This window comes from Monoraphidium neglectum (genome assembly GCF_000611645.1).
Source record: "Monoraphidium neglectum strain SAG 48.87 unplaced genomic scaffold scaffold01292, whole genome shotgun sequence".
Taxonomy (NCBI): Eukaryota; Viridiplantae; Chlorophyta; class Chlorophyceae; order Sphaeropleales; family Selenastraceae; genus Monoraphidium; species Monoraphidium neglectum.
In genome coordinates, this window is record NW_014012336.1 from 1 (window position 1) to 10,781 (window position 10,781).

At 66.6% G+C, this 10,781-nt stretch overlaps 3 protein-coding genes across 3 annotated transcripts; 2 read left to right on the forward strand and 1 right to left on the reverse strand.

Moving 5' to 3' along the window:
• Positions 1-1,780: 1,780 nt before the first annotated feature.
• MNEG_7350 (hypothetical protein) lies at positions 1,781-2,365 on the reverse strand (the record flags this gene model as incomplete). Its single annotated transcript, XM_014044174.1, has 1 exon — positions 1,781-2,365. A coding segment is annotated over one exon (585 nt), but the record flags the coding sequence as incomplete, so codon positions are not given.
• A 3,341-nt stretch (positions 2,366-5,706) lies between these two features.
• MNEG_7351 (hypothetical protein) lies at positions 5,707-6,861 on the forward strand (the record flags this gene model as incomplete). The annotated part of the gene is made up of 2 exons (XM_014044175.1): positions 5,707-6,112; positions 6,404-6,861. The coding sequence occupies 2 exons, from the start codon at positions 5,707-5,709 to the stop codon at positions 6,859-6,861; spliced, it is 864 nt and encodes a 287-aa protein (XP_013899629.1).
• Positions 6,862-9,381: 2,520 nt separating this feature from the next.
• On the forward strand, positions 9,382-10,545 carry MNEG_7352 (hypothetical protein; the record flags this gene model as incomplete). Its single annotated transcript, XM_014044176.1, has 2 exons — positions 9,382-9,912; positions 10,096-10,545. The coding sequence occupies 2 exons, from the start codon at positions 9,382-9,384 to the stop codon at positions 10,543-10,545; spliced, it is 981 nt and encodes a 326-aa protein (XP_013899630.1).
• Between the last annotated feature and the right edge of the window lie 236 nt (positions 10,546-10,781).

The following is a 10,781-nucleotide window of genomic DNA, read 5'->3' on the forward strand; positions in this document are numbered from 1 at the left end:
CCCCCGCGCCGTGCGCCGTGGCGCGGGCCCGGCGGGGCGCGGCGAGACAAGACCAAGTCCAGGGCCGCGGGGCCCTCTGCGCGCCGGAACGTGGTGACGCGCACCCCAGCAAGCTCCAGCTTTGTGCGCACGCCCTTGCCAATCTGCAACGACCGGTTGATGGTGCTGTCAAACCTGGGCCCCAAGGGCCGCCCGTCTACCTCCAGCTGCACGCTGACGGCGAGCGGCAGGGATACGCCAGGGAACCAGGTTGCCGGCAGACTCTTGGGGACCAAGACGCCGTTGAGCGCTTTGGGGTAGCCGTCGCGCGTATACACGTTCAGCAGCTGGTTCTGCGCGCGGCGGGCGCGGCGGCGGTGGCGGGCAGTCGGGCGTCCAGCGCCGCCGGGACGCCGGGGGTTTGATCGGAAAAGAGGCGGCGCGCCGCCGCACTGTGGGCGCGCGGGCCGGCGGCCCCGCTCTCGCGCGCGACCGGAGGTGCTCGGAGCGTCGCGCGTGCGGGGGCCGCGTTCCCTGGGATGACGGACGCGCAACCCCGCTCACCACCGGCCAAGTGCTGCCAACGACGACCCCCTCTCCAGCGCTGCCGCAGCCATCGGCGCCGCCGCCGCCACTCTTGTCTCGGTGTTGCTGCCCTTGCTGTTGCTGCTGTTGCTGCTGTTGCTGCTGTTGCTGCTGCTGCTCCTGCTGCTCCTGCTCCTGCTGCCGCCGCTGCTGCTGCTGCTGCTCCTGCTCCTGCTGCCGCCGCTGCCGCTGCTGGCGCCGCCGCCGCTGCTGCTGCTGCAGCCGTCGTTGCTGCTCCTGCTGCCGCCCCTGCTCCTGCGGGCCCGGCTGCTGCGGATCCTTTGAGAGCTGCTCGCGGAAAGCGGCCGCGTCCGGCCGTCGGACGTCTTGATCTGAAGCATCGCCGACGTCGCACTTCTCGCTCTGTTCCTCTGCCATCGCATCTCCCGGCGCCGCCGGTCCCTTTGCCTGCCGTGTTTCCCCATTGTCATCTTGCGCCTGCAGCTGCCGCTGTCGAATTTGCGGCCGGCGCTGCTGCTGCCGCTGCTCCTGCCGCCGCTGCTGCTGCTCCTGCTGTTCCTGCTGGCTGCCGCGCGTAACGACCAGGGCGAGAGCGGCGGGCCCCTCCCGCCGGAAGCCGGTGAGGCGGCAGCCGGCGAGATCAGTCAGGTGGGGGACACTTCTGGCAAGGAAACGCGAGCGGTTGATGGTGCTATGAAACGTGTCCCCCCAGGGCCGCCCGTCCACCTCCAGCTGCAGGCTGACTTCGAGCGGTAGGGGCGCGCCTGGGAACCAGCTGCGCAGCAGAGGCGCGGGTACTTGCGGGGCGTTCAGGCTGCGCCCTATATTGTTGAAGATGAGGCGCTGGTTCTGCGGGTAGGCGGCAATGCGGAGGGTGGTTCATGGGTGCAGGGGCGGACGGCGGTGAACGGCGAGAGGGGTAAGGGCGAGGGAAGGGGTGGGGAGAGGGTACAAGCACGGTTGCATGGACCAAAACGTGATGGGTTTTGGCAGGTCTGGGGACTGCTGGAGAAGCGAGGCCGCCGACCGCTGGGCGGTCCGGCGCCCGCGGCTGCCATGACAGAGAAGATTTGCGCCAACCCCTTGGCCACCTGCCTGCAGGCACGCACTCAGCGCCACCTGCCTGCAGGCACGCGCTCAGCGGCCGCCCCGGACTCGTTATTTCGGCACGGCTTTGCCCCAGGTTAGAAGCTGGTCGAGCTTGGCCAAACGATGCATGAGGTCGGCATTGATTTCATGGCTCCGACAGACTCACCGTCGGCCACGTGGCGGCGGCCCCTGAGCCGCCGCGTCCAGCACGTGAACCTCGCGGCGCTCCGCCCCCGTCTGCGGCCGCCGCCTCCTGCCCTGCGCCGCCGCTGCTGCCTTGGTCGCCGCTGAGCTCCAAACCAGCGCCAGCGGCTGGTCCACCCTTCTGAGGATCCTGATCCTCCTGCTCCTCCTCCTCCTCCTGCTCCTGCTCGTCATCATTATCATTATCATTATCATCATCTTCATCATCATCCTGCTGATCGTCTTCGTCCACCTCCCCCTCCTGCGCCTCAATGTACTGCTGCTGCTGCCCCTCCCTGCACACCTGCTGCTGCCCTTCCCCAGGCTGCTGCTGCTGCCACTGCTGCTGCTGCTGCTGCGGCTGCTGCTGCCACTGCTGCTGCCACTGCTGCTGCTGCTGCTGCTGCTGCTGCTGCTGGGCTGGCGCCACCACCTGCTCGAGTTTCAGTCCTGCACCTACAGCATCGTCTGCAGCACTGGCGATCGCCTCCGCTGCTGCTGCGCCGGAGGGTGCTGTTGCAGGACCCACTGCAGTGACAATGGCGGTGGGTCCCGGGAGCGGGCTCATCGTCCGGGCATTGGTTGCGGCCCCTTGGGCCTCCAGCGCCTGCGTTGGTGAGCTGGGCACCAGCTGCTGGCTCTGTTGGGGCCCGTCACCAGGGCCTGCTGCGGGGGCGGCGGTGCACAGCAGGTCCAACGGCCGCTGTCGCTTGCTTGATGTACCGGTGCTGCACTCCTCTGTTTGACATTGCCTTTTGGATCCTGCGCCCTCGATCCCCTCATGGGGCGTCCAGGACTGCTCGCAACGCATCTTGGGGTGTGAAAAGTATCTGGTGGCGAGAGATGAGGGTGTTGCTTGATGAGTCTACCCGGAAGCCGTTATTTGTATGCGCGGACGAATGTATACACGGCACTGAAAGGCGAACTCCTGTAGATCACATCAGCCAGGTTCGGTCGAAATGGTTCAGGCTCCGTCTACCTGTGAAGCGATTTCCTGCAGAAATTGTGGTAGGTAGTTGCTGAAACCAGGGGCCAGCGGCCGCTGGGCAGCTGTTGTCGCGCCCTGTCTACCGTACACGCGCTGGACTGGGTCAAGGCGCTGGGGTCACGTGCCGGCAACCTGGAAGGGCATTCAAGACTGACGAATGGCTGCATGCAAAATAGCAACAATTACAGTCAGAACGACGCGCACCAACTACTGCTGAGTTGTGAGCAGGCGTGAATATGGCTGTTGTGTGCCGCCGGCAGCATACAGGTCGCGAAACTGAAAAGCTCGCGAAAGCCCGTGGCAGGCAAGAAACAACACCAGCAGCATGGCGAGAGAGAGAGAGAGAGCGGTTTGAGGTAAGGCGCCTTTTCGTGTGACGGCGATATGGTAGTCAGTGTGCGAGGGGTCCAGGCCCAGGCGTGTCGCATGCAAGGCTAGCTGTTCAGCCTGATTCGACGCCATTTGCGTCACAGCAACCAGCCGCGCCGGTCTTTGTGTTGGCTCCAACAGCTGGTTCTGGCGCAGGGATGTCGCACCAACACCGCTGAGTTTTATCGACGAGGATGTCCGTGTTTGTCGCCGTCGACAGCTGAACCAAGCTGTTGATGAAATCAGCCACCAGGCAACACCAGCCACAACTGGTTGACCGGTCATTAGAGGGTTCTGATGTGCCTTACCTGTTTAGCTGATGCAAAGTATGGGCGTTGTCGGGCGGCGGGTCGAGCGGAGTGTGCAGTGCTGGATCAGCTGGGCTGGGGTGTGGTGGTTGCTGGTCAAGCAGTGGCTTTGCTTGCAATGTAAACGAAAGCATGCGTCAACTGCCTTGGAGTACTCGGCCGTCACCGTCTCACTGGGGATTCACAGTGACGAGTGCGCGGCAAGCAGCAGCGTGCGCGGTGGCACAAAAAGCGTGTGGGGTATCCCTGCCCGCAACCTGTGCGCCGGTTCTTGCATCACAAATTACATCACAAATCACTTGAGACATTGTAAAGCTCATCAGTGACCCGCTTAGCTGCGTTCCAATACAGGTACAGCATGCACGTGCATGCTGTGCGCCCACCCTTGGCGTTATGATATGCCATGACCAGCCCGGCCTACAGCTGCGGGTTGGCCATCGCGATGGAGTGGCTGGCACGCACAGGCGGTGCTTGCACGACACGAAACAGTTCATTATTGTACATGAGTTTGGCATGCATCACGGGACGTCCCTGTGATGACAAATGAGCGACGATAATCATGCGAACGTCGCACTGATCTGATTCATCCAGCTGCCAATCCACCTGTAAGCAATTCGTCATCTTGTGAATAAGATTATATTTCTGATTGCGCGTCACGTCCACAACCCAGGATCCATCATGCGCAGTAAGCTGGCACTGGTGCCGTTCTCGGCACTCGAAGAAATATGGCACGATCTGCCTCTCAATGAAGCGGGCTGCAGCGGTGCCACAGAGGCGGAAGGCGGGAGTGCGCCCAGCTCAAAGCGGTCGCGCCTTGAGCTGGGCACCAGCAGCAGCAAGCTGCTGGGTAGCCAGCAGCCGTGCCACAGCTCGCTGCCGCAGGTTCTGCTGGCAGCTGCCACAGCCGATGTCCCGACGACGACACCGCACGCGGCGCCGCACATGACATGTGCTGAGAGAAGGCAGGGGGCGGCAGGGCAGATTTCAGGCCACGCCTCACGCAGCAGCAGTGGCCAGTCCGCGGAGGCGCCAGCACAAAAGCGGCCACAGGGCCAGACGCTGCAAACCCGTCGCCGCCCGACCGCCGCTGTGGCCGGGGCCGACGCCGACGTTGACGCCTGTGGCGCGCCCGTGGGCACCTTTTGGGCTTCGGTGAGCCGGGGCTGGCGGCGGCGGCGCGCTGCTGTTGGCACACTCTGCGTGCCGCTTTCAGGGAGGGGAGTGCACCAGGTGTTTATTAGCAGCGCGCACCAGATGTTATGTTGGCAACATACATACAGGGGCCCCGGGCCCCAATCGACGCCCCCGAAAGCGCGCGCCGCGCATGCCAGCGCCGCCTCTCGCCTCCCGACCCTGCTGCCTCACGCCCCGTCGTCTGCGCACCCACCCTTGCCTCTGCCGCGCGCGCGCCGTCCTCCCTCATGTGAACGCTCTCAACACCCAGTCCCAGCGCGTCAAGTTTACCACGTGCGGGGGCAGTAGGGCCCCCAACAGCGTTGGCGGCATCTGGCTGCCTCGGGCCCTGGCGGCTGCTCTCTATCCCGGAGAGCTGCCGGGCCGGGCCAGGGACGCGCACCCAACGCGGCGCCTCGACATCAGCCTGCAGCCTTTTGTCGATGGGCGGCCCTGGGGGCCGCGGATCGACAGCCACGTAATCAAGGGGCACAAGGTGACGGCGGGGCTGGCCGGGCTGCGGGGGCTGGTGGGGTGGCGAATAGCCGGCTTCCGGCGCGCGGGGGGGCCCGCGGCGCTCGACCTAATTATTGAACGAGGCGACGGGCAGCAGGACGGCGAGGGGGCCGTAGAGGAGGGGTCGAAGGGGGCAAACGAGGGACCGGTCTCCGATGAGGAGGGCAGTGGGGGCGAGGACGGCCGGGAGAGGGGATGGGAGGACGATTGGGAGGAAGCGGAGGCGGCGGAGGAGGAGCAGGGCGGCGGCAGTAGGGGAGGCGGTGATGTCAGCAATCGCGGCGCCCGCGAGGGCGACCTCTTCACGCTGCCAACGGTGAGGAGGCCTCGAGTCACACACGCCGGATCGCAGCCGCTCGCCGCATACCAATCGAGCCAGCCTGTCCCATGGCAGGGCATCGGCCTGCCACATGCCACGCAGGAAGCCGGCCGCCGTGGATGCTCCGTAGGCCTGACCGTCGTTCGCGCCCGACACCCTTGTGAGCCCTCGCATCCACGCCGCCGCCGCATCCGCAGCCGCAGACACTGGGATTCGGGGCGGATAGGAGCGGCGGCATGAAGCCTCTGCTCATGCCAAAGCCTCTGCTGCACAGCTGGTTCCCAGACGTACGCCTCCCGCTCAACGTCAGCCTGCAGCTGGAGGTGGACGGGCAGCCCTGGGGAGATAGGTTTGACACCACGATCAACCGTGGGTTCGGCTTTGGAAAGGGCGTGCGCACTCTGCGGGAGCTGGAGGGCTGGCGGTTGACCGCCATCCGGCGCGCGGCCGGCCGCAACGCGCTCGACCTCATCCTCACCGGCAGCGGTCACCAGCAGCAGCAGCAGGAGCAGCAGCAGCAGCAGGAGCAGCAGCAGCAGGAGCAGGAGCAGGAGCAGGAGCAGCACATGCAGCGCAAGGCGCACGAGCCAGCTGCTGTTCTGCGGCTGCGCCGCGGGGCCATCTGCGATGCGGCCGCGCACGGTGAGCCGGCCGCAAAGCACGCACGCTTTGCAACGGCCATGGCGGCGCTGGGGCTACCTGCGGAGCCACGTCACCAGGTGTTGCAGGGGGCCGGTCCGTCCCCTGCAGGACTGGTGTCACCGCAGTTGGCAGGCGTAAGCACCATATGCAGAGCAGAAGCAGCGGCGCTTGATGGGCCCCTCGTGAGCGGCGACGTGGCGGCGGGGGCGGTCGAGCCAATGGGCGCGGCATCATCCGCTGCCCGTGCACAGCTGCCAGCGGGGCCGGACGTTGGGCCGGCCGCTCAAGCAGGCGTGGCGCCTGCGGCGGCTGCGGCGACTGCGGCGGCTGCGGCGGCTGCGGCGGCTGCGGCGGCTGCAGCTCAGGTGCAGCCGGCCGCGGTCGTGGCGGGGGCGCAGGGGGAGGGGGCAGTCGCTGCGGTCCTGGTCGGCCTTTGTCTGGAGGAGGTGCCCCTGCCCGCGGCGCCCTCCCCGGGGGCCAGCGCTGAGGTGGCCGCTGCGGCCTCGGAGGCGCTGCAAGAAGCTGCCTTCCGGGCGTATGAGGAAGCGCTGCGCGCAGCCGAGGCGCTGGGCCTGCCGCCCGAGCGCGTTGACGCGGTGTGCGGCGGCGTGCAGGCAGCGACCGAGGAGGCGGGCGGGTGCCGGCGGTTCCTGGGGATGGAGTACCCGCGGCTGCGGCGCGCGTGCGCGGCGGGGGCGGTGGATGTCGTGGCCGCGTGGATGGAGCGGGTGGCGGCGCGTGGCTGCTGAGCCGGCCCGTTGATACGATGCCGTGCTATCGAGGGCGCACTGATGCGCCGCTGTCAAGACATATGTCAGTCTGGGCTGGGGTGCAAGCATGGTTGCACCTCCAGCTTCCCCAGGCCCCGTTTATGATTGAGTCGCCTTCAGCTGCTGTGCCTGCCCTGTTTCAAACACATCCCTTCCGTGTCTCTAGTGCGTTCCATACCTCCGCTTTGCTCCAAATTTTCAAGCTTCTGATCATGGGGGTATGAGAGGCTGCTTCCTGTGTGATGCATTATTGGCACACGATGGTGTCCTCTCCAAACGATAGGCCTACAGAATTTGAAATCTGAAAACAATGCTTGAGTTGTAACATACTTGCTCTCATGTCTGCATGACATCAGGCAAAACGAGCCGGAATTGATCAGGCTCCGTCTACTGCTGATCCACTGCCTGCAAAAAGTGCACGAATTTTCTGACTCATTCAGGGCCAGCAGCCGCTGCGCAGCTGTGTGTAGTTGCGCCCTATTCACAAGCACCGGACTGGGTTGCAGGGTGTAGAGATTGTGCGGTGATTGCCGGCCAAACGGATCGCCTTGCTTGCGCTGTAAAGCTGTTGATGCTTGGCTGCTGTCAAAAGCAGGTACGGCATACACGTGCATACCGTGCGCCCACCCCGGGCCTCGTGCCTCTTGACCAGAGCGGTCTGCTTTGGTCTACTGGTAGCAACTGGCGAGCTCGACGCGGTGGCTGGCATGCAGAGACGATGCTTACAGGCACGAAGTGTTGGCTGCTTGTATATGATTTGAGGCACACGGGACGCCCATATGATGACCTGCTTCAGCGACAATAACCTCGATTGCGTGCCGTGCGCAAGGAACTTGGCACTGATCTGAATCGCGCAGCTGTCAAGCCACCTTTAGAGGTTATTGACATTGAACCGTGATGAACTTCTGATCACGCGGCACGCACTCACCCAGGATCCATCATGCGCAGTAAGCTGGCACTGGTGCCGTTCTCGGCACTCGAACAAATATGGCACAATTTGCCTCCTAACGAAGTGGGCTGCAGCGGTGCCACAGAGACCGAAGGCGGGAGTGCGCCAGCCTCAAAGCGCTCGCGCCTTGAGCTGGGCACCAGCAGCAGCAAGCCGCTAGGTAGCCCGCAGCTGTCCCACGGCTCGCTGCCGCAGGCCCTGCCGGCATCTGCCACAGCCGACGCCCCGACGACGCCGCATCACGCGGCGGCGTATGCGGCATATGCTGAGAGGAGGCAGGACGCGGCGAGGGAGGTTTCAGGCCACGCCTCACAAAGCAGCAGTGACCAGTCCGCGGAGGCACCAGCACAGCAGCGGCCAAAGGGCAAGGCGCTGCCGCAAACTCGGTGGCGGCCGGCCGCCGGTGCGGCAGAGGCGGGCGCCGACGCCGACGCCTGCGGCGCGCCCGTGGGCACCTTTTGGGCGCCGGTGAGCCGGGGCTGGCGGCGGCGGCCCGCTGCTGTGGGCACTCTCTGCCTGCCGCTTGCAGTGGAAGGATCGCACCGTGCGTTCCATCACAGCGTGCACCAGCGTTGCTGCTGGCCGACTGCAAGCAGCGGCCCCGATCGACGCCCCCGCTAACTGCGTTCCGCGCTCGCCCCCTTCGCGCCTCCCGACCCCGCTGCCCCGCGCCTCCCGCCGTCCCCGCCTGGCGCCCCACCCGTGCTTGGACGCTCTACACACCCAGTCGCAGCGCATCAGGTTCATCACGCACAGGGACCTCAGGGTATCCAACAGCGTTCGCGGCATCACGCTGCCGCGCGCCCTGATCAACACGATTCACCCCCACCATCTCGAAGGCCGGGCCACAGACGCGCCCACGCGGCGGCGCCTCGACGTCAGGTTGCAACCTGTAGTGGACGGGCGGCCCTGGGGGCCGCGCATCGACAGCCACATTACTAAGGCGCACGAAGTGACGGCGGGGCTGGCCGGGCTGTGCGGGCTCGTGGGCCGGCGGATAGCGGGCTTCCGGCGTGCGGCAGGGCCCACGGCGATTGATGTGATAATCGAACAATGCAGCGAGCAGCAGGATGGCGAGGGGGCCACAGAGGGAGGGACGGAGGAGGAGGGGGCGGCTTGTGCGGATGAGGGCCGTGGGGGCGGAGATGAGCGGGAGACGGGATCAGAGGTGGTTGGGGAGGAGGAGGAGGGGGAGGAAGAAGGGGAAGAGGAGGAGGGCGGCGCTGGCGGAGGCGATGATGTCAGCAATCGCGGCGCCTGCGAGGGCGACCTCGTCACGCTTCCCATGGTGAGCGGGCCTGCCGTTGCACAGGGCGGGGCGCAGCTGCTTCTCGCAGCCGTTTGCGCGGAAGGGCGGCAGCCTGCCGCCGAATTCACAGCGAGCCAGCCGGCGTGCTTCGCCTGCGCGCTCGGCGCCCACTGCCTGGCGCGGCCCGACCACCCGTCCCCCCGCCGCGCGCGCGGCAGCCCTTCACGCCCCAACATCCATGCTGCCGCCGCCGCGTCCGCAGGCGCAGACCTTGGGGTTCTGCGCGGACAGGAGGGGCGGCATGAAGCCCCTGCGCATGCCGGAGCCTCTGCTGCACAGCTGGTTCCCCGGCGCGCCCCTACCCCTGGACATCAGGGTGCAGCTGGAGGTGGACGGGCGGCCCTGGGGGGGCAGGTCTGACACCACAATCGGCCGTGGGCGCGCCTTTGGGAAGGGCGTGCGCACGCTGCCGGAGCTGGAGGGCTGGCGGTTGACCGCCATTCGGCGCGCGGCCGGCCACAATGCTCTCGACCTCATCCTCACCGGCAGCGGTCGGCAGCAGCTGCATCAGCAGCAGCGGCGGCAGCAGCGGCAGCAGCAGCAGCAGCAGCAGCAACAGCAGCAGCAACAGCAGCAGCAGCAGCAGCAGCAACAGCAGCAGCGGGAGCGCGAGCAGCTCAAGCAGCTCAAGGCGCACAACAGAGCTGCCGCTCAGGGTTTCCGCTGCGGCGCCAGCTGCGATGCTACGGCAAACGCTGAGCCGGCCGCAAAACGGGCGCGCCTGGCAACGGCTGCGGCAGCGCCACGGCCGACGGCGGAGCCGCGTCACCAGGTGATGCAGGGGGCCGGGCTGCCGCCTGCAGAGCCAGTGCCACAGCGGCCGTCGGCGGGCGGGGCCCCCATACGCAGAGCGGGTGCAGCGAAATGTCATGGGCCTCTTGTGACGGGCGATGCGGCGGTGGCCATGGGGGCAGCCACGCCGACGGGCACGCCGCCATCCGCCGCCCATGCGCAGCTGACCACGAGGCCGGGGCCGGGACCGGCCAAACAAGCAGGCGTGGCGGCGACGGCGCGGGCACAGGCGCAGCCGGCTGCGGTCGTGGCGGTGGTGCAGGGGGAGGCGGCAGTTGCGGCGGCCCTGGTCGGCCTGTGTCTGGACGAGGTGCCCCTGCCCGCGGCGCCCTCCCCTGGGGCCACCGCTGAGGCGGCCGCGGCGGCCGAGGCTGCGCTGCAGGAAGCTGCCATAGGGGCATGCGAGGGGGCGCTGCGCACGGCCGAGGCGCTGCGCCTGCCGCCCGAGCGCGTTGACGCGGTGTGCGGCGGCGTGCAGGCGGCAACCGAGGAGGCGGTCGCGTGCCGGCGGTTCCTGGGGATGGAGTACCCGCGGCTGCAGCGCGCGTGCGCGGCCGGGGCGGTGGAGGTCGTGAGGGCCTGGATGGACCGGACCGCGGCGCTTAGCAGCTAAGCAGGGCTGTAGATGTGTTTTGTCTTGTCGAGGGCGCATTCCTGCGCGCTATTGAGACATATGTTTATTTGGGCCGGTCTGTGATCACGGTTACATCTCCAGCTTCCCCAGTCCCCGTTTGTGATCGGGTCCCCCCCAGCATCTGCGCCTGCCGTGTTTGAATGTATCTCTGCCATTGCATATTTAGTCCATTCCCATACCTCTGCTGTGCTCCTGAATATTCCAGGTCCTGAGAA